Raw genomic sequence first — 27,625 nt, forward strand, 5'->3', positions numbered from 1 at the left:
TACTTATGCAGCTTTTTTCATATTTTCAAAAAAAAATATTTTTAGGAGACTTTGAGAACTTGCTGAGAATTTTATTAATTTCAATAATTAAAAAACGTATTTTAAATAATTATTATTGAAATATAAATTCATACTGTTTTTTGTTAAAACAAAATCTTTTTGATAAAGATAATGCCTAACGGGAAAAAATCGTAACCTCTTGAAGGGGGCAATGTATCCTTTTTCTCGTCAAAATTTTTGTTGAATCCCGGAATCCCGAAAATTGAAAAAAATGATAACACCGTCACACCCGTTTGTACAGGTTCAAATACCGGCACAATGACAAAAAATAAGGCCAAATACCGTCACCGCCTGATTTTAAAATACCGTTTTCCCGTCTTTTTTTTCGTCAAATCCCGTAATACCGTACTAAAAAAGGGCCAATCCCGTCACACCGTAAAAGTACAAACCCCCCCCCCTTGAACTTTTCTCAGTCGTTTCAATCCCAGAGCTATGCACTTTAAAAAAATTAATTTCAGTTTTGTCGAATAGATATCCTGGGGATTTAGGACTGGCCTAAAAAACAGCTAATTTTCGTTAAAACTATGTGTTCTTCACCCAATAGTACTCTCTATACTTGTACTCTTCATATTCGAGTCTATAAACTAGTCATAGCTTTCACTAAATGCCCCCACAGAAAGGTCATGTCATGCAGTTATAAAGCTTTTAATGAAAATAATCAGGAATAATTGATTGATTTAATTATTTATTAATTGATTGAAAAAAAATCATATTCCATTAACAAAATACTTGAAGAATTCATGCAGCTTGACAATTTAATGAAATTCAAGGAAAAAGCTGGAAAAGCTTCTCAAAAACATATTTCGAAAATCATGGTATCATTATCTTACTGACTTTCACATCTCCTTGTTTGTTTGTTTTTTCTTACAACAATATATATCATGATCATTCACTAAATAGACCTTTTCCGATAATGCTGCAGACATCTTAGATTGTAGGCAAAATATATAGCGGTGCGGTGAATAAATCAACAAGGTAACCAATCAGAAATAGCTTGTTTATTTTTCATTGGCTGCTATATATTTCAACAACTCTCTATTGCTACTTTGCCTAATAAACAATAGTAAGATGATAAGATGATACTGCGTATAAAATTTATCAAAAAGTTCTGCGCCATCTGAAATAGACCAATCCTAGTTAAGGCCCGGGTTCCACTTGCGTACGCTGTGATTGCAGTCAAAAGAAAAATAAAGGAATGTCATTGTGGTCCATTCAGGCGTACAGTCGAAAAGTTGAAATGTGCCTAATTTTTTTTCAAGTGCATAGTACTTTTTCATGATGCAATCTTTTCTCCAAGCTGAAAGGATTGAAGCCATTAAGATATGATTGCAGCGCAGAAAATGAAGAGACGGGCCTTCAGGAAACTAGACTTTTTGAGTTTTTAGCTATATACTCTCACTTTATGGTGTTCCTGTATGACTGTCTGTGTGCCTACTCTAACCACCGTTAAATACCTTAACTTGGAAAGCTAGAATTGGTGCTATTTCAACAAACCCCCAGAGCGTAAGTTATTTAGGCTATGGGGCCATCCATACACATACAGTACGTACGCAATGAACGGGGAGAGGGGGGTTTAGCAAAAGCGTACATCTATTGTTTAAATGACATCATTTCTATTGTTCTCTGCGTACAAGGGGGGAGGGGGTATCAAATTTTTGGAAAATCTTTGCGTACGTACTATTATATGAATGGACTATATGGACGGCCTCTATCACAACTGCATGAAAAAGTGGAGCGTGCGCATGCAAAGTTAAACGAATGTAAACAAACTTTTTTCAGGCTTTTGAAATAGATTTACCTACCACACAAACAGTGAAAACACTCTAAGTGAGATAAATCTATTTTGAAGACCAAAAAAAAAATATTGATTGACATTCAACCACTTTTGGATTCAACTTTACTCACGTGCACATTCAACTTTTTTGTACTTTGCCGGTATCTTGTTTTACCAAGTTAAGAAGGACTTTCTCGAGTTACGACCATATGATGGTCTTTAAAGCTCAAGAAGCTCTATAAACAATAAAGCTAGTTATTAATATAATAACAGACAAAGATAAATTACAGTTTGAACAAAAATATCAAATGTACATTTGAAAACTTGAGCAAACTTCTTTAAAAGATTCCAGAAAAAGAATTGAAATCATTGCTGAAATAAACTTCTGACTAAATTACAGTATTTAGTATTCAGTTTGAAAGACAAGAAACAAAATTTGACATACAAAACACTTTTTCCAGTCAACGAATCAGCTCATCATCATAACCAGTCTGCCATTTTGTTTGTTTTGATTTGAACAAGTAATATTGTAATTCGTGTTATGTAATCACTATACTTTTTCTATAATTTGCATTTATAACACTCGCTTCAGCTTTTCAATGCTAAATCGAAACTAATAAAATGTAATACGCGATAATGGTAATAGCATATAACGTAATATGAAAATATGTATAACATTTACCGCTGTATAATTTACCGCCATATTTTTGCGGAACACTTAATTGGCCGGAAAGCCGATTACGACGCAAACACAAAAACAAAAACAATTCGCAAAAAATCGAGATTCCAGTCCAATATATTGCGTGAAGCTATGAGTGCCTCCTCAGTCGCTGCGCTCCTTGCGGGGGCAATAAAGTTTTGTCTCAAATAATCTGCAGCAGAGACAAAAAGGCTGTAATTTTTGATTGAAATCGAATTGAATAATATAGTAGTTTCGACCTCTTTTTGTATACAGACACTCTCTAATTCGACACTCTACTATTCGATATGCTCCATTATTCGATAATTGAAAGTCCCCGTCAACAAGAAACCCTCATAAACGACGCTCTACTATTTGATACGCTCCCTTATTCGATGAAAATCCTATTCCCCTTGGAAATCGAATAAGAGAGCATCAACTGTATTATCAAGAAGGAAATAATTAAAAAAGAAAAATTGGAAAATGAAGATTGAAAATGAAAAATCTTCATAGCAGGGTGCACAAAAGTTTCTTTTAACAATTTATCATACTTTACCGGGTGCCTCAGAAAAAACTTTGGACGTTTGGCGAGCCACTGAGGCCGAACAAAGTCTTGTTTAGACTCAAAACCACTTTTATTAGAAAGAGGACAAATTTTGCGGTATAACTTTTTAAGTTTGGTCAAGTAGTTGTCAAGTTATAAGCTTTTGAAATATTTGAAAAAAATTCTTATCGAAAACGCTTAAAAATGCTTAATTTAATATCCTTTTATTACGTGTTTTTCACACTTTTCGAAAAGTGAATTTTAACTTCAAAAGCTTATAACTTGACAACTACTTGACCAAACTTAAAAAGTTATACCGCAAAATTTAAGTTAGACTATCCTCTTTCTAATAAAAATGGTTTTGAGTTCAAAAAAGACTTTGCTTGGCCTCAGTGGCTCGCCAAACGTCCAAAGATTTTTCTGAGGCACCCGGTATATTAGAAACTAGTGGTATCCGAACGAATCGTCGATGACGACTTTTCACTATGTCATTAGCTTCATTGAAGACAGCACTTCTCATCCGACTACGTAGACTAACAAACTAGTCTGTAGACTAGCAAACTAGTCTGTTAACAAGAAGCCGGAACGGCGTGAAGGTCCAGCTGACGTGACAATAACTGAATGTCGTTCGTAAAAATTTCGAAATTTTTGCCACTGATGGAATTCGAACCCACTATATACAAAGCACACATGATTAGAACGCCAGCGCCTTAACCATTGAGTTTCAAACCCGAAGGGCTAGAGGTCAATCTCTTTGGTAGGATTTGAAGCCAACAAATCCTACCAAAGTTGCGCGGCCTTGAGCGACCCGCCTGGTTTTTACACAAATGACAGATTGAAACTAAAATTTGCCGCTTAATTTCGAAAAATATATCACTCGAAAACAAAGGAATTGCTAGATTCAATCCGTCATCAAAAATACGGCGCATATTTTAAGGCTTCAATTTTTCTTGCCTGAGAAAGGTTAGAGATTGACCTCTAGCCCTTCGGGCTTGAAACTCAATGGCCTTAACCACTCGGCCATCGAGTCACAACTGCATTAAGGAGTTCAAAGTTCCTTATAAACATGGTATTTACTCCAAACTCTACCCAGGGGCTAAAACCCTAACCAGGGGTTAACTCCCATCCCCAACCCTAGCCCTAACCCTACCTGAAACAACCCTTTGATCTAACCGGGAAATTTGACTCTACTACCAATTCAATCCAAAACATAGGTCAAACACCGCGCGGGTCGGTGGGGCAAAAATTCTAGATCGGCGGTTGCTTTAGCCTGGACTTGTTAATTTATTGCGCGCACAGGCCCCGACAAAGACAAAATCTTTTCAATGAGTTGCTTTTTAAAGGTCCATTCTGCTGCACGCTGGACCAATTAATTATGTCAGAGGGCGGAAACATAAAGGCGGCGGGCGTTTGCTAGAATAGGAGCTGCGTAGGAGAACGAAATCGTTCCTGCCCGACTGGCGTGCCAGTCTACCGACTACGTGAATGACGACCCCTGGAAGGCACTAAGGCAAAAACAAGGTAGATTTCAGGAGGCCCGATCTTCACATACCCGACATTCTCCAACCACGAATGATAGAGGTACAAAGTTAATCAGCTTTGACTCAAATCATCATTTTTCCATTCGGTTGAATTTATATTCCTACTGTACGTTTCATGGCGTATCGATTCCAGAATTTGTATGATGACTGATAAGATTAGTTTAGAGTTACGCTATTTTTTTCAATTCTGCAATTACAATTTTGTGACGTGTTAATGATTTCAACAGGTTTTTTATTTAAAATACGAATAAATATATAAGATATTTTCATCCCCACTGACTGAAAAAATCCTACTGTGGGTCTGTGGGAGGGAAGGGGTGTGCAAGTACAGCTATTATTCATTGGTTTTGCTTTTGTTTTTTGTTAGAAAATTTGTAAGACCCCTGATTCTATAGAAGATGGGGGGGTGTGATAACTGGATAAGCTATCTTTTTCCATAACATAGTCTATTCATCTTTTCGTTAGTCTCATTGTCTCATTTTGTCCCAATCAGATTCAGGGTCACTAAAGACCCAGGTCCTTTTTTGCAAAACTATTTTTATCGAAAAACAGTCCCCAAGACACAACTAGACTTCTGAAGTTTCTAACAGTCGAGATTTAGAGACCCGTTCGGCGGGGGTACTAGGAATGCGAGCTGGGCGGCACCCTTCCCCGTCAGCTCGCAACCCTAGTACCCCCGCCCCCGGCCGGCGGGCACATACCGTACCCTCTTTTTGCCTAAGTACCCCCCCCCCCCCGGGTCTAGAGACTAATATAAAGTTTGACACTCAAAACCAAAAAACGACGGCAGGGGCAATACTGGAGTTGTCTGTACACAAACCCGATTCTACGGCTAATTTCAAAATTCATTCCCGTACTTCGCTACGATAATCGTGAGATACACTCTGGTACAGAGTAATACTGGAGTGGCACAGTTAAGCCTCGCCCGAGTTCTTTTGGGAGAGCCAGCTCCCGGGGCTTCCATTTGGCTAGAAGTAATACTCCGAGACCCCGCGATCAGAATCAAAATCAAAACAAACTGAAATTTTTGAAAGTACATTGCAAAATCTTGGCAAAATCTTATCATTTTTAGTTTTATGTTTGAAAATGGTGACTGTTTTGAACACATCAACTTTGGCAGAGGTATTTCATGGATTTCCTCATTTGGATTTCAATTTTCAAAACACAACAACAGTATTTTCACCAACAAACATAGCGTATCAACAGGTATAATAATTTTTTTTGACGTTACATCAAGACATGATTGGTCCTTGTTAATCTGTTATAATAAAAGAATTTCCTTGTAAATTACTGATAGGGTGGTCAGTCGAAATTTTAAACTCATTTGAAAAATGTCAAACCAAGTTTAATGAAAAGCCCTTATCCTCTCAGAAAAAAAATGAGGGGTCACTCATCATCTTTCAACCTTTTTTTTAGTAGTTTTCCAGATATTCCATTTTGAAGTTCCATTTTTTGAAGATTTCTGTGCAAAAACCGTCCTGCCATCTTGTAACCTCTTCACAGCACTGAAAAAAATCCATGCGACAAGTTTGGGGTGAGCGGGTTTTTCCGTAGCGGGAGCTACAGACGGGGTCACCATACCATTAACTTTCCCTTATTACCGTGATACAAAGTTAAATCAAAACAAAAATGGTAGAGTAAAGCTGCGAGCGGAGCTACGTAGTTGTATTATAATGACCAGCAAGGTCATTCATTTGAGGGCTATGCATGTTAGCTGCCACTGATGCAAGTTACCCAATCTCACGACAGTGCTTTCCACCCGAATCTTTTTGATTAAAGATTTTTTCAGATTTGGAAAGAAAAAACATTTATTTAATTTTTCCAGTGTAGATCTAAACTGGAAAACCAACTCTAAACCAGCATCTAATAACATGAAAACCAGAATATGATTCTTCAATGGGAATCAAAACTATAAAGTGCACTTACAAACATCAATTTGTCAGATCTAACAAAATTAATAACCGCACTGTCATCATTGACAATAAAACAACGATTTTCTGTCAAGAGCCTTGTAAACATTCCAACAACTTTCATCGAAATGATCTATCACACCTCAGTCTACCATTTTTAGCGCGGTCCAAAGATTGAGCCGAGAACGCTCCGCAAACTCCTGCGCGGGTGAAAAACTTCAATCTGTCAATCATTTTCTCAAGCGAAGAGTACGCGAAGCGATTCTAGCTTTACGATAGTGTCGCGTATCATCAGTGAATAATATTCAATTATCATTATCCCTTTATTTTCATTCCTAGAACTTTTGCAAAGAAAAGGAAAAATAGAAAATTTGTATTTTTTACTGCTCTATTCACATACTGAATTTGAAAGATCTTCTATGTGGCGTTTTTTTGCAAACTTCAAAAAACTGATTTTTGTCCCGCCTTTGCGGGACTTTGGCTTAAGTGCTTAAGTGCAGCATAGGGTACAAAGTCCAAACATGCGTTTCCCGTAATTTTTGTGTGAAGAGTTAGGTCTACACTGTTTTCAAGCTTCGATCAGTAATAAATGGTATATATATAATAGTTCGTTCTTTGCACTTTGGGCTTACAATTCAATCTTATCATTCTATACTTAAACTCCTATCAAGATTATGGGATTTGGAGTGCGGGTTGATTTTACTTTCGTTTTCAGTGGTTTCACTTTCGATTTTAAGCCAACATCTTAGCAACTGGGTGCTAGCCCATAGTTACAGGGGTTTTTGCAAAAAAACAAACATAGAAAGTTTTCCAAATCCCCTACCGTAAGTTGGTCTAATATCGACATCCCTTGTCTAATTCCGACACCCTTCTTTAGAGACAGGAATAATATGAAAGCTTGAATCACTGATTGAAAAAGAATTATTCCTCTCTGACCACTAAGCAAAGAAAAAAAGTTTCAACCTTTCTATCAATTTCAGCTGATAAAAAGGGTGTCGAAATATCTCCTATTTACAAAGGTGGGGACCAAGGTGAAGCCAGTGTCACTTACCTCACACATAATGAAAAACTTTGAAAAGATTGTGCGAAAAAACATTGTTAATTATCTAGAAGAGAATAACATTTTTAATGACTCCCAATATGGCTTTCGACAAGGTAGATCTTGTTTGAGTCAACTCCTTGAACGTTATGATACAATACTATCATACCTTGAGAGAGATATTGATGTTGACACAATCTATTTGGACTTCAGTAAGGCATTCGACAAAGTTGATCATGCAATTTTGCTACATAAATTGTCTCAGCTCGGGATCAAAGGAAAGCTATTGCAATGGATTGAATCGTTTTTAAAAGGCAGAAAACAATCTGTTGTTGTAAATGGCTTCAAATCCGAAAGTGCCCTGTCATAATCAGGAATACCTCAAGGAACAGTACTTGGGCCAGTTTTGTTTCTTCTGATGATTTCTGATATCGATGATAATATCAGGTATTCAATCATTGCAAGCTTTGCTGACGATACAAGAATATTTAAAAAAATCCCAGGAATAATTGACACGTTCAAGTTGCAACATGATTTCAACATAGTTTATGATTGCACTGAGAACAATAACATGAAACTAAATAGTTGTAAATTCGAACATTTGAAATATGGTAAAGATACTGAATCAAAAAGTTTGTCAACCTATTTCACTAACAACAAAACTGTAATTGAAGACAAAAACTCTGTCAAAGATCTTGGAGTGTGGATGAGTAGTGACTGCTCATTCACAGATCACATCAATAAAATGATAGCAAAAGCTAATGACATTTCTAGTTGGATTTTGAGAACATTCAACAACAGAATCAGTGATGTTATGATAATGTTATGAAAATCCTCAGTTCTCCCTCACCTCGACTACTGTTCTCAGCTTTGGTCACTAAACAGCATCCGCCAAAAGAACTTCCTCGATAAAATCAAAGGCCTTAGTGCTTTCGATTATTGGGAACAATTGAAAATTTTGAAAATGTATTCTCTACAAAGGAGGAGGGAGAGATATAGAATTATTTATATTTGGTCGATACTAGAGGATATAGTACCAAATTTCAGCCACACTGAAGGAGACGGCATTGTAAAAGGTGGTGTCTCGTCTTCAACTACAAGCCTTCATGGTCGAAAATGCCAATACAAACAATCGAACGAAGTAGCTTTCAAAAATTTATTTGTGAGACCTTAGCTGTACAGGGTCCAAAACTCTTCAACAGTATTCCCTCTGACATACGAAATATCACTGGCTGTTCAAAAGATTCATTCAAGAAACGACTCGATAAATATCAGTGCTCTATACCCGACAAACCTCACACTACGTCGCGACAAACAAGATTGGCTGAATCAAATGCTCTTTTCAATCAAATTACACGTGTTGGGCTCAACGAACTGGACAGATGAATATCATCAAATCAAACTGAAGTATACTGAAGTAAGTATAAATTAGAGGAGGGATGTCGACGCAAATTTTTTTTCCGTAGACGGGCGGAAATATCATAGCTTAATGGTCGGAAATATCATAGCATAATGGTCGGAAATATCATTTGATGGTCGGAAATATCTTTTGATGGTCGGAAATATCATTTGGTGGTCGGAAATATCATTTGGTGGTCAAAAATATCTTTTGATGGTCGGAAATATCACTTGATGGTCGGAAATATCCAAAACTCTAAAAATTTGAAAATTTAATGGTTGGAGATATCCCGCGCTTTTAAAAATGCTTCATCAGCAAAAAAATGTAAACAAAGATGGTAGCAAAGGTGGTGTTGTATGGCCCACTTGTTGTGTGTGCCAGAAAAGCTTTTTAGGGAGAGAAAGTGGTATTGACTTTTTTATTCAAATACGACTCTTAGTTCTTTCTTGTCTTTTTGGACCTACCTCGGAGGTCCTATAAATTAACCGATGTCCGTTCGTCCGTCCGTTCGTCCGTCTGTTACCAGCTTTTGTCAGGATTAGCTCATTAGTTTTTTCTGATTTTTGGCACAGTGATGCAAAATGGCAATGCCCAAAATGTGACGAAGCCCGATTTTCGAAAAAAAAAATTTATGCCGGAAAAACTGTTTTTTTTTGGCATTTTGTCGAGATTTTATCATTAGTTTTTTCTGATTTTTGCTCAAAGATGCGTATTAACAATGCCCAAAACATGGCCGAGTCCGATTTTTGAGAAAATTTTTTTTCCGGTCGAAAATGCCGGAAATATGCCGGAAATGGCCGTTTTTCTGGATTTTCATTAGGCTTTTTCCTTATAATTGGTTGTTTTTTCATTCAAAAACATTATTAATAGCAATAACCACCATCAAGCATGTTTTAATTTTCAATAAAATTGATTTTTGAAGCCGGAACTATTGACTGACTGATTTTTTTCATTTTTCTTCTCGCATTGCTATCTAACTTTCATCATCAGGTAGGTCCATTCAGCATGTTGCTTGTTTATAATTATATCCTTTCCTCCTCTAGCCCACACTGTAAGGGTCATTTTTTGGCCAAATTATCTCTGCATGCACTGCCAGCTGGATGCACTGTAAGGGTTTGATTTTGGAAGCCAAATTTTCCGCCAAACGTATGGTCGTTTTCAGATCGAGTGCCCCCCCCCCCGGGTAATGTCTAGAATGGGAGGGTGTCTAGGCAGGGTTGGGACTAGCTTTAGGGTGATTTGAGAGCAGTGGGAGCTAGAGGAGGAAAGGATATAAAAAAGACAAGAAAGAAAGAAGAGTCGTGTTTGAATAAAAAGGTCAATGGATATTTCCGACCATCAAATGATATTTTCGAACATCAAAAGATATTTCCGACCATCAAAAGATATTTCCGACCATCAAATGATATTTCCGACCATTAGGTTTTCAAATTTTCAGAGTTTTGGATATTTCCGACCAGCAAAAGATATTTCCGACCATCAAATGATATTTCCGACCATTAAAGATATTTCCGCCCGTCTACGGAAAAAAAATTTGCGATGTCGACATTAGACTAACTTACAGTATTTCAATTGAACCTATAAAAAATGAAATTTTTCCACTTCTTTTTTGTACCAATTATTCAAAATGAAAATATTTAAGTTTTAAAGTTCTTCTTTTATTCAATGATTTCTTACATCACTTGTTTGACAATCTAACTCTTGCATCAAATTCCCGCTTTCTTCAGTAAATTGAAGATGAGAAAAAACCTAAGTCTTAGTATCACAGATTGAAACAAATAAATGAAGGGTGGGATTTTACAGCCGCTTGCCGTGCAAGGCACTGAGAGGCCACAGGTGCCAAAAGGAAGGACCGTGTGAAATGTGGCAATCTCATTGGTGGAATTTGATAAACAACTGTGAAGGAGCCCCAGGAAGCAATCAGTAGAAGAAACCACTTTCGTTTTTGTTGCAGATTTCGATATAAACTTCTCTCACAGGGATTACTTGTCAATGTGTTGTGTCAACTTGTCAGCATTGTATTGTTGTAAAGGGAAAGATAAAAGAGGTAAGTCTAGCCTAGTTTCTTATCCTGATATAGAAGTTTGAGCTTAGACTGCTTTTTACCATCCCTCACCATCCAAAGGGCTTTTGATGTGTTCAGCAACACTCTACTCGGCAGGTTGTTGACCCCTCATTGGATCGAGAATTTTATGGAGAATAACATGGAGGGGGTTATGAGGCTTGAGTGTGACTTTGAAATTTGGCTGATTTTTTAGGCGTTTTCAGTTGATGACGTCCTCAAAACAGGAAAAATGCGATATCTTGAGATTGGAAAGGAGTTAGGAGATGGTTGACCACTTGTTGGATCAAAAATGCTGGGAGGGCTTATATATGAGTCTTGAGTGTGACTTTGAAATTTGGCTGATTTTTTAGGCGTTTTCAGTTGATGATGTCAACAATTATCCTAAAAAATACAATATCTGGAGTTTGAGAATTAAGCAATGGAAACCTCTGTCACTGGATTGGAAATCATCAAGAGAATATATTGGGTAAATGACAAATGGCAAATTGATTTCAGTGAAATGAAAAAAATATTACCCTTTCAATGACGTCATTTAGGGCCCAAATGACGTCACAAAATGGCTTATGATGTGTTCAACTTATCTACTCCTCGGTGGTGCGATGCCGGGTGACGGCTAGTTCAATATACTATATTTGTATCTTTCAGAAAATAAACATTTACAAAATAAGATGGTTTATCATTTGTACCACCCCTGTATTTAAACCATTCTATCGTGGGCTCAAAATAAGGCGGGAACTAAGTAGGGCCCTCGGCACAAGATTGCCGCCTTATCTTTACTCGCTGGCACGAGAACGCGAGCTAATAATTTTTTCTCACACGCTCAAGGGGAAAACGAAAGTGATCGATATTCTTCAAAGGAAGAACGTCAGAAAAAACCCATTGAACAAAATATGTATTTTGTTGTTGAAAACCAATCCTGTGAAGATGAAAAAATTTCTGCTATGCGATTTTTTCGGAACGCTGAAACACTCTAATTTCGATCTTCCTTTAAGGAAAAGAGGTTGCAAGATTTGGGTTAGTGAGGCAAAAATCGCTAATAAGCTAGTAAAATTGTAATCCTCAAATATAGAAGTTCCAGCCGCACTGATAATTACCATTCGATTGTCGAACGCAATCGAATGCTGTTCGATTGCTTCGATTATGTTTCGACTTTTCAACCTTTGGACCTAGACAAGGGTTCAGTTATTATCAGTTAAGATTAGGAGCTTGAAAGTCAATATCAAATAAGTCAATGGAAGCATAGAAGAAAACCGTGAAACTTTTTTTGAAAACAGGAGCTTATTGAATTAATTACAATCGATGGCGAACTATTTGGCACAAAAGGGGAATTCCCTAAAAACTTTAAAACCACAAGGTGATTTTTAAGTGCTTTGAAGTATGAGTTATAACATTAGAATTAAGGCAAAAATGTTCCAATAAGGCTAAGAATATAGTCTGGAAGCCACTTAACCCTTTCAAATTGAAAAATACATTGAAACAAAGTGGAAGTACTGAAACTGCAATTCTTACCCAAGCTTTAAATTTTGAAAAACGTTAAATTTTGAAAAATTATTTCACACCGATTTTAGATATGTTGAATAGTAGAGCATCTTAAAAAAAATTTCTTTACGAAATTTGACAATGATTTTCAATTTATACAAAAACCAGACCTTTATCAAATTGAATGTCAAACTGATAGAGCATGAGCACTGGATATATTTTTTAACTGAACAATTAATAGTCAATATATAATATGTCTCTGAATAAAAGTCAAAGCACGTTGATGTTACTATTGCATTTTTTAGGCTTTGATGTTCAATGGCATTTATTTGTTCTTCATGACCACATGTCTCTTTCTGATCTTTGGTTTCTACTTTCTTGTTGCATCGTGCTATTTTTATTGTAACTGCAATACACAAATTTTGAAACCACGCCCTTCAAAAAGTAAATGTTTAAGAATATTGATTGGGATATTTGCAGTACTAAGCTGGTGAGTGTTTATTCAAGTTGTTTTTATTGTTTTAAATCCTAAAAGTAATTTTACTGATTTTAAATAACCCATTGAAGTAAGTTATTAAACAGCTTTTAAAATCTTTTTGAAACTGCAATCATCTTCATAACATTTAACAATGAAATTCATTGTATGTTTTTTCATGGCTTATAATCATTGTGTATGCCAATTGAAATTCAATTGCAACCAATTAACACAGTAACTTCTGAAATATATTTTGGTGTTATAGTAGGGGGAAATTTGTAAAATCGCTCGAATTTTTTAGTCAAAGCACTTTTTATACATTTTTGGAAAGCTAAGGGGTAGGGGAATCTAAATAACTTGGGTGCCAATTTTTTTTCGGACACTTTGGTGTGATTTTCGGACAAATACAACGGTCTCAGGCAAAAATCATATGGTGAAAAATTAATGAAAATTTTAGCTTGAGAAAACGGTGACCTGTTGTATATTTTTGGAAAGCTCTCCAAAAATTAAGATTAGTGATATATTGCGAGTATAGGTGATTTCAGTACCTAACTCGAGATATTGAGCTTCCGAAAGCGCAAAAACTGGACAAAACAGCTGTTTCTGGCTGAAAAACACTAAAAACACTGTTTTCAAGGATTAATATCTCGAGTTAGGTAAAGAAATCGATTCCCCTACCCCTTAGCTTTCCAAAAATGTATAACAAGTGCTTTGACTAAAAAAATCGAGCGACCTCAAAAAAACGAACAAATTTCCCCCTACTATTACCACAGCTTGTTCAGAGGTGATGAGCAAACTAATTTGTACGTTAGATAAATATACCCTTAAGTATTTTTTTCAATTTTTGTAGTGCTGCATTAGGGCTATCATTTTATGGCAATAACAAAGCAAAAGATGGCATCGAAGTTGCAACAGAAGCCATGCAATCCATTTACAATCAATTTGATCTCTACAAATTCAAAGTACGCATAATATACGATTTAATGTTGATTTGACAATAAAATCTACTACCTCTAGTTCATTTGCAAGGGATTGTATATAATATGTTTCTGCGGGGTAGAGTTTTTCTGGTTCTAGTCAATATCGTTATTCTTCACTTACATTTCCCAATTACCTAACGCTGTCAGACACATTAGTAAAATAACGGAATAAACGAAATTATAAAGATTGATTTTCTTTTTCTCTAGAACAATGATGTAATCCAAGAAAGCATACGAAATGCCAAACAACAAGTCATTGAACTTCAACAGAAAGTGACTTTCAATCATTCGCAAGAGCTTGGAAGTATTGAAAAACACTTGTTAGCCGCTTCCTTTGATTTGAAATTGTCAGGGAATCTATTGGAAGTTGCTGGTGTGGATTTGCAAACGTATGCAGAAGAATGCACAAAATATGACGATTTGAGGTAATATTCAAGATTCCGATGGCATGGACCAGGGGTTTAGGTACCCCCTAAGAAAATAGGTACCCCCTGAATTTTAGGTACCCCCAAACGACAGGCGTTAGTAGGTACCCCCTGTGATTGGTACCCCCTGTGACTTGAGTATATGTCAAGAAATGAAAAAATTGTATATTTTTGCAATTAAAAAGAATAATGATAGTTAGATAAAAGCAAGATAAAATATAGTTCCCAAGCCCCCAGACCTTACCGCATAAAAGTTAGATACCCCCAGAGATCATAGGTACCCCCTGAAATTAAAAAAAAATCCAGCCCCCAGCCTTTTTCAGGAAGATTTTGGTTGTAGCCCCCCCTGCGGGCTGGGGGGGGGGGTTCATGCCATGATTCCGTCCTTTTTCATAAACAAAAAACATACAATAATTCACTTTATCGGCGATCCAAAAAATATCTGCAATCTGATTGGTTAAAAAAAGTACAATATATTTTGTATTTTACATGTAAAAATATAAATTGACAAAAAGATGTTGTTGCATTGTAGCGGTAGCAGCAATCTAACATCACTTTGCTACAAAAGTGCCCTGCGCTTTTTTCCAACACAAAAAGTGCATTTTTTGGGTCACCGATAAACCAGTTATTAAACATTTGCTCGTACAATATGGAAATATTTTACTCGTTCCGTATTTTCCGTATATTGTACGGAAAAATCTCGGAACTCGTAAAATATTTCTCATATTGTACTCGCAACTGTCCGATAACTATTACATAATTTCAAGTGTTTGCTTTCAAGAACAAGTAAGAACTGTTAAACTAACCCATTCAAGATGATTCCTTTGAGAGTGGACCGAGTCCAAAACATGTCAGGAAAAATCACATTAATCCATTCAAGGAATTCCAATTCTCAAAGGGAGAATTTTATAATTTATACGGTCTTACTATACCAAGTTAATATGTTAAAAATTTTAATTTATAGATGGTGGATTTTCACAACATTCTTATGTTTTCATTTACTCCTGGTTTTGGTCATTTTGTATGCCACCTATACTAACAGGAAATGTGCATTGATTGGGTAATGATTTTTCTTTCTCTCATATTTAAACACGTTTTTGCCTATAACTGAATTCTTTTGTAGATATTTTCCAATAATTTAATGGGACGACTCTTGTGGAAACACACGATCGAAAAAGCACATTTTAGGTATATTATATTTTTCAATAAAAAAACTTTTTTTAAACCTTCAGGCTACACACATTTTTCGAGACCAAGCTTGGTAAAATGTCTTTCAAGAGAGTTTTGACCGTAAAAGCAAAGGGATTTAAACAGCCATAAAAAGAAAGGGAAAGAACTTTTGATCTCAAATTTTTAAGAATAGTCTAATAAAAGTTCTCAAAATCTTGGGAAAAGTGCTTTAAATGTCTACTGTAGTATCTTTTTCCTCTTTAATTCTTCAGGTTGACAGTGATGGCAGTTTTTTCATTATTTCTCAATATGTCCATCATCAGTATTAGCTCACCATTGAGTATTGTAAGTATTTGGATATCTTTTGAAAATCTGGCTAATGATACTGCAATTAATTCCATTCTATTGTAAGTATCCTCACTTTATTTGGATATCTTTTGAAAATCTGGCTAATGATACTGCAATTAATTCCATTCCAGCCCTTTCTTGCATGAAGAAACATGAAAATCTACAGTTTTTAATGGGTTAAGCTGACACTTAAAAAATATGCTTTTACGTTAAGAAAAGTTACTACACCTTATCAATATTGAAAAAATTATCCGGTCAACAGTAAAATCAGAAAGAGCTGTGAAACGCTGACGTTACCATTTCTCCTAAGTATTCATGATATGCACCACTGCAATGTCTTCTGACATTCACATTGAGGACCCAATAGCTGGTTGGTTGTAAGTGACGTAAAATCAGTCAATACGTCACTTTCAACCAATCAGCTGTTGGGTCCGTTGAAGACATTGCAATGGTGCATATCATGAAATCTTTTAGAACCCATTACGTCATTTTTTCATGTCTTCGTTTTTTCTTCCATGTAAAGGGTGCAGCAGACATTTGTTTACAACCTAAACAAGCGTACTTGCAATACGTTCAAGATAACGCTTCAGCTCAAGGTGATACTCATTTTTTATTTAACAGTTTCTTTTCGGTAAAATAGAAATTTCTATGTCCTAAAGATGTTAAACCACTTAAACACTGACCTGGACCAAGCTTTATCCGATATCTTTGATCTTCGATCTGAGTGTCCCTTAAGTGTACTGACCTTTATATGCCCTAATATACAAATATACCCTAGACCAAGTTTCTCAATTCCGGCCAGCGGTCTCTCATTTAATCTTGATATCTTTTCTCTCGTTTTTTAGCTTTGATAGAGTATTATATGGATTGCTCTGTTGCTGATAATGAATTGTTCAAGGTAAACAGAATTGTAAATTTAAAGAAAGTTTCTCTATGACATTGTTTTCCTAGACTGATTTTGAATAAGGTCTTTAATGCTTTTTTAATGTTTATCTGATGCAGATTTGATAAATTATTATACTTTTCCTTAAAGAAAATCTGTTCTAATCCGTTAAATCGGAGGTTATACTTGAGAGTTAAAATCTGAATTCTCTAAATTTTCCCATCGCAATTTTTCAACAGATCAATTCATATCATATCGTGTCACTCTTTTGTTCGATATATATGAAAAAATGTTTTCTCCTGTCAGAACTACAAGCCTAAGAATGACGATCTTACCGTGAGAGGATAGTAAATTTTCTCTGGGCCCCTCTGACTTTCATCCTGGCTTGGAACAGGGTGAAATATATGTCATGATAATAAGCAGATTTTCACTGATGATTGGTGCATGAGCACCATGAAACTCTGAGTTTGAAACATAAATATTGTGTCAACTCTTTATTATATATGTAATCGTCAGCCGTGCAAAATTACTCGAATCTGATTGGTTTAGAGGAGTGCGATTAATCGTTAATTGCACTATTACCACTTTTTGCACTCTTCGGCGGGGGGACACTTTTGTCCCCTTATTCTTTTCTCTCCCAAATCCTGTGTCAGAGACTTTTTTTACTATATAATAAAAAACAAAGACATTTTTTTTCTTCAATATAAAAAAGAACAAAGAAATTTTACGTTACAATAGCTTCTTTTAATTGAAAACAAAGAAAAATTACACTGCAATGTTTTCTTTTTAAACAAAAGAAAAAAAGGAGGTTTTACTAATAATTATTTACTGACGATTACCTCGGAATCTTATGTTTTGTCAGGGCGAGTGCAAATTACGGTATTTTCTCCTTTGTTACGAGTGATTAATCGTTAATTGCACTCCAAACCATACGATTACTAGTACTCATGATAGTTATTTTTTCCTAATTATTTTTTTAAAGGATTTCAACAAAACATCAGATGAGCTATCAGAAGCATACATGTTAGTCCAAGCTTTTCAACTTCTACCGATTGTCAGAGATTTGCCAGAGGTTAAGGTAAAACGTCTTTTTTATAGTTCTGGACATCAGAAGCAGATTTTCGCAAAAAAATTTTGTTGGCTCAAAAAACGCATGTTTATCTATAAGAATCACTATTAATAAGCATACATCAATGTTCTTAGTCAAATTACTCAATTTGTTTTATGAGATAGATGTTTTTTTTGCTCATGAGGGCTTACTTTTGAAGAATATGTGTGTTTAGACGGGAAATTTTGGTTGCTTGGCATGTTTTTATGGAAAAAGTGGCCAAATTAGATATTTTTTTATAAGCACATTATCAATTACTTAGGTATTAGCTTTTCTCGAGATTGGCTCTTTCATTCTTTATGATTTTTTGCACAAAAATGCATAAATATAAACCCTCGAATGTGACGGAGCTCGATTTTTGAAAAAAAAATTTGGGGTAAATTTCAGCTAAAAAACGGCCAAAAGAAGAGTTTTTTGGACTTTGAAATTTTGGATCATCTGATTTTTTGCATGAAAGTAGTTAAAAGATTGCTCAAGCAGATTTAAAAAAAAAAAATATTTTTTCAGCTCAAAAAAACGCATCTTTATCTATAAGAATCACTATTAATAAGCATACATTAATGTTCTTAGCCAAATTACTCAATTTTTTGACGAGATGGATGTTTTTTTGCTCACGAAGTCTTGAATATGAAAGATTATCGTCAACCTCTAAGCAAAACGCACTGTCGAATATTTTTAGATATCCGATAGCAAAATATCTCTTCTGTAGCAGCGAGCATAAAGAAAATAGTTTTTTTTGATAAAATAATTACTTAAATGTCACATAAATAAAACAGATGAAAGAAAGTTCTTTTTAACAAAAGAGAAAGGAAATTCGAACGTTTTGTAATTAAAGAGAAATAAACCAGCTGCGCTGGAAGCTCTAGCCGTAAGCTGAGAAAGATGCAAGGATTAGATAAAATAAACAGGTCGGAAATAGAATAGACCTTTTCGCCTTTGCGTCCGCCATATTGAATTGTATGCAAAAATACAGGAACGAAAATGCCGTGGTTGGATTTAGTTGGAATGTATGCAAAACATATGCAAGTTTACACAAAGATTAAAAAGACAACAAAGCATCTTATAAATAAATATTATAATCATTAGAACAATAAAAGATGGAATTTCTTAATCCAAAAGGAAATATTTACAGAACAACAAAAGCCTTTTAGGAATTTGTTCTTAAAGACATTGCATATTCTGTTTTCATGCCATAAAAAAATTCCACAAAGACGGAGTACACACATCAAACTTTCAAAACACGCAAACTGAAAGCAGTAATTATGACGTCACACTTTCTCAATGTTTTGATTTGATCATTTGGCGGCTCTATTCCCAGGAGAATAATTTGCCGTCAGCCGAATAAGGATTGTTTTTTACCTTCGCGGGTGATTTTTCAGTTTGAGTTTCTGTCTAATGTTATGGTCTTTTGAAGTGCTTGTTCTAAGAGATGAGTGAATATAATTGTTTTTAGTTTTCAAGAGAAGCAAATTTAATCTTTCTTCTACAAGAATACACTTTAATATAATGCAAATTATGCATGTAAGTTTTTAATTCATACTTTCTTTTTGCATATGTTTTGCATACTTTCTAAGGGAATTTCACCACGGCAATTCGGCCACCATAATTTTTGCATACAATTCAATATGGCGGACGCAAAGGCGAAAAGGTCTATGCAAAAAGGGGATTCATAATATGCATAACTGTTATATTCTTCGGACATACCCCGAAATTTTCTCTCTATTGCGCGTCATATGAGTGTCACGGGGGCCAAAATTAGCACATAAAGAAAAAAAACGAACTAATTAACTTTAGGGGTGATTTTCCTAAGGGTAAAATTTGTTTGTGCGAATGGCACCTAAAGAAGCGAAATCAGCAAAATTTAATCCCCGCAAAAGTTTATCCCATTAAGCCACGGGTTTTTAGCTAAGCATTATTTTTTCTGCTGGGATAATACTTGGAGAAGAGTAGGATAAACCAAATAAAATGGTTCAATAGTGTGTATGTAATATTTGTTATATTTGGAAAAAACCTGTTTCGCGTTTGAAAAATTTTCAAAAGGAACGGTCGCCCCAGCCAATGAAATTACGACAAAGTCCAAAAACATTCATTTTCAGCCATAATACTGTGAAAATTTCTCCAATCTTGTTCAAATTTACACAGGAATTGTGTTTTAGTATCCTTTACTGAATTCTCATAGTGATATGTTTGTAAAAAATCTGTGTCAGGTTTGAAAAATCAAAAGGAATGGTTGCCAGCCGCGACAAAATTACGACAAAGTCCAAAACGATCATTTTCAGCCATAATACTGTGAAAATTTCTCCGATCTTGTTCAAATTTACACAGGAATTGTGTTTTAGTATCCTTTACTGAATTCTCATAGTGATATGTTTGTAAAAAATCTGTGTCTGGTTTGAAAAATCAAAAGGAACGGTCGCCAGCCGCAATGAAATTACAACAAAGTCCAAAAATGATAATTTTCAGCCCTAACACTGTCTGACTGTGAAAATTTCTCCAATCTTATTAAAATTTACACAGGAACTGTGTTTCAGTATCCTTTATTGAATTCTCATAGTGATATGTTTGTAAAAAATCTGTGTGGGGTTTGAAAAATCAAAAGGAACGGTCGCCAGCCGATGATGAATACGACAATAACAAAGTCCAAAACAGGATCATTTTCAGCCATACATAACACCACAAAAAATACTGTGTATCAATGGCTGTGTGTTTGAAAGTTTCATTGTCAAGTTTGAAAATCCAAAAGGGACAACCACCAATTATATATCATCATGAAAAATGACCAAAAGTCCAAAATAGATCATCTTTACAGCATAAAATCATGAGAAACACACGTATTTGAATTCGCTTGACAAGACACAGACAAGTTCTTTTGTGATAACTAGCAAGTGAGATAAATTAATACCAGTATTTACACTTGCAGCTATCTTTTTACACTAAAAATATGGTAATCAAAAACAATGAAAGCAAATTCTCACCCTTCTCTAGCAGAAAATTTGGCAAGAATATCGATTAGGTTTTCTCGTGACCAGCCAATGTTTACTTCACTAACTGATTTGTACTGGCAGTTTATTAGGAAGCTAACTTCATTTTCATCAACTTTTCTCTATCGATTGCTCAAGCAGGAGCGCACAATAAGGGAGATAAACAACACAATAAAGGAGATAATATCCCGCGCTTTCGTTTTCTTCAGCGGATTTCCCGCTCTCCCGAACATCCGATAGAAACCGAATCGGGAAATACTTTTTTGGAATCTTAACGCCGTCCCCCCCAACACCCATTTTAATGCTCACCTGCGGCTAGAGCAAAAACACAATGAAATTGACATCCTTAGATAAGATAGTAAAACGTTCGGAAACTCGGAAACGTTCGAAAATGTTATAAAAAGAGAGAAAGACTGAATGACAAAATAATGGGATAAAAAGTAAAATACATTTCTGCTAATTGGTGAACGATAAACCATATATTCAACGTGAAAAATCGGATATCGAAATTATTCAGTCGAGCTTGATGATATTCGACTTTCGAATATCTGCTTAATATTTCAATAGCATGAAATTTTGGTTAATGGTCACGTCACGTAGATATCAATTATATATGTTTTAAATGCACAACCAGGTAGGTCCATAAAAGTATCACTTGTTCGTTTATTTTTTTAAGTAGACACGAGTCTGTAACTATTAAATTTTTGTTAACCTCTAGAAATCATCTAAGTGAGACCTATAGCTTGTAATAGCGAGTTTATTTATGTGTATTTTTCTGCAACGGGGACGGCAAAGGTCTAATTTGACTAGATCCTGACCAACTGAGGACAAAGGTAAATCAGCACTTTTTACCGTCTTCGATTTGGCGGGTCAGAACTGCGGGTTATTTCAAATGACTTCAGTCACTCTACCCTCCTCAAAGGTGCAAATACATTAACTCGCTAATATTTCACTTATGAGTCCCAACAGTCTGATGAGATGTTCTTGCTTCTCGTACATTTCAGTTATTATTGAAGTTTACCAGAGAAGCTATTGGCGAATTGAATCATCTAATAGATATTGTACATTGCAAAACCATACATGATGTAAGAATTATTTTTTTATACCCTAATTTTTATTGGCTCGATGGCTTGTCGGTTTTATACTATACGTGGTATTGTCAGGTGTCAAAGAAATATTTTATACCTCAATTTTCATCAGAATTTTATGCTCTTTCCGATGGAACCATCAGATTTTGAAAATTTCCAAAAAAAACAACATTTTTTTGCCAGCCACCTGATGTCACCTGACAGGTGGCCAGATGACGTAAGCGTGTCTGCTTGAAATTAAGTTTAACAACCACTAAGGGTCATCTGTGCCAAATTTCAGCCTTTTATCACAATTTGAAGTATTTTTGTGCTAACTAACCTAACTACGTAAGAAACTGACGTTTGCAACCCTCGAACAGGGATACGTCCGTAAAGTTACTCCGGCCAATAGAACATCTCTATCTTTCATATCGGATCCTTGGGTCGAAATCAATGTCTTTTTCGTGTTATATCAAAAGTTAAAGATTTACCTTGTTACATGAATATGTATTAGGATATGTCCGTGTTAATAAAAACGCTGTTAATCTTTGAAGGCTTACTCTAAAGTTTACACCTGCTCATTCGTGTTAATTTGATGTCGTGTAATTTCAAGCCGTAAAATACTTCCATACTTATATTCATGTAATTAAAGACTTTAAATGTAAAAGCAGCAAAAAATGAAGCGACTGCTTAATTTGAAATTTTCGTCATCTTTTGTGACTTCATCAGCATATAGCTCAGTAAAAAATGACATCATTTTATAATGGAAGCTAGTTCATGTAATAAGGTATCCTAGAGAAATCCAGTAAGGGCTAAATAAGAGATTTTCCTTTCTAATACCACAGGATTACCAGAATCTTCTTCAAGCTGTTTGTAATACAACGATGTAAGTTATGATGAGTATTTTCATTCTGACTTTGCACCTTGGTGGAAGAGCGTTTTTATTTTTCAATTTTTTTTTTTGCCAGGGATGAGTTTTTAATTTTTTACTAAAATTATGGTCATCTGAATAAGTTGAAAGACACTGAAAAAATTATTCTAAAAAGGTTTTTTACCTTGTTTCCCTTTTTATTCCTGTATCTCAAGTGTACTTTTATCCAGCAAATTTCGAATTTTATGATTTTGCCCCCCCCCCTATGAAAAGAAATATTTCTGCACCACACTTTTATACCCAACAAAACAAACATATCCTAATTGACACCTATTTACAGAAACTATTTGTTTTGAAAACCACTTACGTTTTAAGTCGACAAACAACATGAAAACAGAAGGTACGATCTTGCTATAGTTTTGTATGTTAGAGAGAACGGACAATTTAGCTTTTGTTACAAACTTTCTTATTTAAAAATCTTCCTCTGCTTTTTACATTATTTTTGTTATAGAGAGGGATTTGGCTTGATGATATTATCGTGCTTAATCATTGTTGTGTTCTTGATAGCAATCATGTTGTGCATTACGCCCTTGTGGAAAGCTACCGCCCCTCTAAAGTATGTGTTTTGATTTCCTAAGAAACCTGGTTTTGCAAAATATCAATTTGTTTTTAGCGAAATTGAGGGATTTACTAATAACTTTTTAGCGAGTGTGACCATATTTCTTTAAGTTCTACCAGGTTGATAAATTTCCAAGAGTATTGACCTTTTCTCTAGAAAACTGACTTCAAAACGTTTACTCTCATGCGCTTGAAAAACACTCCCCCTCACCGCTTCTGAATTTTTTGATTTTTATCAAACCGGACCTCCCCCCCCAGTTTATTAATTTTTGAAAATATTTTCAGCAGTCAAAAGAAGAGCCCCTTGTTTTGCTCTGAACAAGCAGGTTTTAGTCTACAATTTAATGATTAACCTTATTTTGGAATTATTTAGAGGTACAGTTATCAAAATTTGAAGAATTTTATACCCCTTGTTTATTAGGCACATGGGAGTAAAAATTAAGAAAATTCGAGGTGTTAAATGTCCCATAAGAAAACCTTTTCTTCTCGGGTTCCTTAATTTTACAGAAGCGTTTTTAAACTACTAGAATGAGAGCTTTAGGACTATAAAAGGACCATGTTTCTTGTTGTTTTTTTCTTTCTATTACTTTCATAAAATTGTCAAATTGAGTTATTTTCACTGTATAATAATCGTGAAAAGTGTTTGCAGTTAATTCCTCCGACTGCTTGAGTTATTTGTATGATAAAGAATCCTTCTTTTTTTATCATTTCAGGCCGATTTTGAAAAAGTATGGAGTACATATTATAACGGAGAGTTACCAGGGACCACCTGGCTATGGTGTTGCAGGGTACGTCATCTTCATTCAATAATTATGGGAGCTAACATAAGGCTATTATGGCGTAGACAAATCTTTAGATCGATGGTCGATATTAAGCCCTCCTGTAACGCCCACTTTGAATTTGAGACTTCCATTTTTGGTCAAATTTAAAGAAGTGTATTTGGTATTTTGCTTCGGCAGAAACTTTGGAATTTTCTTTTTTGGAGTCAAAAAATAATAAACAAATAGAATGCGAAAGCTCAATAAATATTGACTTTTTGAGATTCTGCCCGGCTTTCGAAAGCATATTTCGCCAAGGAGTGAGTCGAAAGCCAGAAAATTTGGTTCTGATTTACTCTTTTCTGTTCTCTAATTGATTTACCACCGGGCACTTTTCCACCAATTCAGTCAGCTCCGTGCAGTGCCCACGACCTAAAAAAAAGAGGAGACTCTTAGCTTTCTAATGAGCTATGATTGTGCTTATTCTTTCTACCTTATTACACGAATATTACTAGGCAAAAATTCAACTGCGTTGAAATTAACACTCCAAAAATTAACACGAATTTTATTGCTTTTTCAAGGACACCACGGTTGGTTTTAATTAAGGAGGTTTTTATTAACACGAAATTTTTCAATTCGTGTTAATAAAATGACTAGTAATATTCGTGTAATAAGGTAGTTCCAGAGATATAGCGGTTCAAAGTTTTAAATTGTGTAAATTTTTGAGAAAACTTAGAAAAACGACCTGTCTGCCAAATGATTAACTGGTGATTGTTATGCTGAAGCTACCCGTACCTAATGGTATAAAAAATTGGAGGGGGAAATCCCGAAATTCGGCATTCAACGACTCTACGCACCTTCTCCATTTGTGATTAATGGAACCTTTCATATCCGTCCTCCGGAATTTGAATATGAAATTTGTCCCTTTTTTCCAACAGATCAGAGAGTTTCCATGGCTCTTCATCGTTTGACGCTTCTTATAAATCAATTGATGACCCAGAAGACTTCGAACATTTACCGTTGATCAATAAACGAAATCAACCGCACTCGGTATTTATCACTCATTGTTTTATTGTTTTTTGTTTTTTTTGAAAATTTACTACCCAATTGAATGATGGCTACCATTTATTCTTTGAAATACCTTTTTAATTTTTGCCCCTTGAGAAACGTAATTTTTGGGAAAAAAACAATTGGAATATTTTGCCACTGGTTCGTAACGGGTTGAAACAAGGGCTCGTGTATTATAATGTTTTGTGTGTCATTGACTAAATGTCAGAAAATCTAATATAAGAAAATTTTGTGCCCAGAAATGTTGCGTCCACAAATATTGCGTCCACAAATATTGCGAGTCAAGTTATTCGAAAAATTTCATGCATTTTACAGGGGCATGCCCACCCCTACTTTTTTTGCAAGGTTAAAACATTCTTCACCGAATAAACTTCAATTGTTTAAACAAAAAAGGAGCTGTACTCAGATTTCCAATAATTTTTTTCCGTCGTTTGACTTTCACCTTGTTTTTTTAATTTCACAAATTCACAGAGGACATTCACAGATTTCTAACATGATTATGACGCAATTTTCGATTTATTTATTTTCAGTATCGAGCTGTTCATGGATCCACTGAGTTTCTTTCGGTTGAAGAAGAACGCAGAGATAAGACAGCTTTATGATGGTGAAAGAAGCCAGCTCATTGCCTGGTGATGATGTAATGTGAAGTATATAAGCCATCTGATTGGACAATACTAGATCACGTGATAAAGGCGCATAAAGATAAGATAGCTTTATGATGGTGAAAGAAGCCAGCTCATTGGCTGGTGATGATGTAATGCGAAGTATATAAGCCATCTGATTGGACAATACTGGATCACGTGATAGAGGTGTATAGATCATATCGCCACTTCTTCAGCTGGTATCTGTACTGTAGCGTTTTCAGCTTAAACAAAAATCATTTGATTGTTGTTTTGCAGTAATATGAACTGGAAAGGACCAGCTAGTGTAAGTTTGATATTCACGCAATTAAAACCTGTCGAAAAACTGAGAACGAACGAGTCGTGTTTATTCAGATCTAGATGAACATCGCAGGAGTTATGATTTTTGTTTTTCCTTATAGAGGTTTTTCATATTTTGTTAAGTACGTACTCTTAGGTGACAAATAAACAGGGGGCTCGAACAAACGGGGGGGGGGAGGTTGGAAAAATTTTTCAAATTAGATAAACGGGGGGACCTAATTACCGGGGGGGCTGGAAAATGGACCTTAAAAAACCCTAAAAAGGGTCAAAATCGACTAAATTTAGGCTTTTTTCAAAAAAACAAGGAACTTTCCTTTTGGTACCTGGGAATTTTTCAAAAATTAACAAGCGGGGGGGGCCGTTTATTTGGCACCTAAGAGTAATTTCCGCCGTGGTGGAAGCAAACGTTCGAATTCGTAAAAGCGATCCCTTACGCAAATGGAATGTTTGATTCCATTAGGCGGAAATTAAGTTACTTAACATAACATGAAAAGCCTTTATCGGTTACTTTGAATCTACTAAAGATAAAATTATTTTTCAATTTTTCAAGTTTTGACTCGCAACTGAAACCTGAAAGTGTCTTATAAATAATAGCACTCAAATAAAGAGGGAAGCGGTTTTTTGCTCTGGTCATAGTGAAAAATCAATTTCAGAATTTGAAGATAAAACCTTATGTTTTCGCTTCTTTGACATGTTTAAGAACAAACTGCTTTTGAAGAAATGAATTTAAGTAATTACATCATGAGTAATTAAGGAATAAGTGTGGCATGGACCTTAATAAAACGTCAAAACGACGCTATTCATTTATTTTTCACAAAAAAAGCCTAATCTCCTTGGGGAAATCATTTTATTGTTTCAAACTTTTTTTAAGTTAATGACAAATAATTTCTTTATTTAGATTTTTTCGGAAAATTTTCTATTTGGCTACATCGCCAAGTTATAGCTGTTTTTGTATGGAAATTTAGTGGGGAAAATTGCCCAAAATGAGGTCTTTTGGAGATTTTAAAGGAAAGATACTTCCACAAAAATTTTCCAAAATTGTATTTTTAGATACTAAATAGATACATCACCTGAACCAAAAAAAATTCCAAAATGTTTGATTTTTACCGAGATTAGGGCTTTGAAAGGTGAAATACTCTTCTTCGAAAAACTCTTTGTTTTCTTCTTCATTTAATTTTTTCATCTCAACTTTTCGATTTTTAAATTCTAAAAAGGTAGGTTTAACAGGACATATAAAAAAAGTTATCCATTAATCTTTTTAAAATGCAGAAACTACCATTTAAGTTGGTGTAAAATCGAAAAATTGGGTATGTCCAGAGCCCTTAAATGATAGTGCTCAAATAAAGAGGGAAGCGGCTTTTCGTTGTAGAAGGTTGAGCATATAAACTCCTTAGAATCTTGCTGTTTTTGATAGTATATTTGGGGAACAAAATGGGATAACA

The 27,625-nt window shown here is 35.1% G+C and overlaps 1 protein-coding gene across 1 annotated transcript; it reads left to right on the forward strand.

The window, feature by feature from the left end:
* The first annotated feature begins 5,575 nt into the window (after nt 1-5,575).
* On the forward strand, nt 5,576-26,290 carry LOC136811978 (protein tweety homolog 3-like). The gene is made up of 15 exons (XM_067068583.1): nt 5,576-5,804; nt 12,796-12,980; nt 13,816-13,927; nt 14,153-14,370; nt 15,335-15,430; nt 15,813-15,885; nt 16,412-16,484; nt 16,734-16,786; nt 17,754-17,849; nt 21,865-21,945; nt 22,773-22,813; nt 23,310-23,414; nt 24,130-24,204; nt 25,113-25,224; nt 25,773-26,290. Exons 1-15 carry the CDS (start codon nt 5,685-5,687, stop codon nt 25,842-25,844), a joined length of 1,512 nt encoding a protein of 503 aa, XP_066924684.1. The 5' UTR covers nt 5,576-5,684; the 3' UTR covers nt 25,845-26,290.
* Nucleotides 26,291-27,625: the final 1,335 nt, after the last annotated feature.

This window comes from Clytia hemisphaerica, unplaced genomic scaffold, assembly GCF_902728285.1.
Source record: "Clytia hemisphaerica strain Z4C2 unplaced genomic scaffold, Clytia hemisphaerica genome assembly, whole genome shotgun sequence".
Lineage (NCBI taxonomy): Eukaryota > Metazoa > Cnidaria > Hydrozoa > Leptothecata > Clytiidae > Clytia > Clytia hemisphaerica.

What these genes read in the sequence shown, in the direction of transcription:
- LOC136811978 (XM_067068583.1), top strand. Translation starts at nt 5,685, where the DNA reads ATGGTGACTGTTTTGAACACATCAACTTTGGCAGAGGTATTTCATGGA. An exon ending in GAGATTTGCCAGAGGTTAAG is followed by an intron (nt 17,850 to 21,864) that starts GTAAAACGTCTT and finishes CGTACATTTCAG; the next exon opens with TTATTATTGAAGTTTACCAG. An exon ending in CCTGGCTATGGTGTTGCAGG is followed by an intron (nt 24,205 to 25,112) that starts GTACGTCATCTT and finishes TTTTTCCAACAG; the next exon opens with ATCAGAGAGTTTCCATGGCT.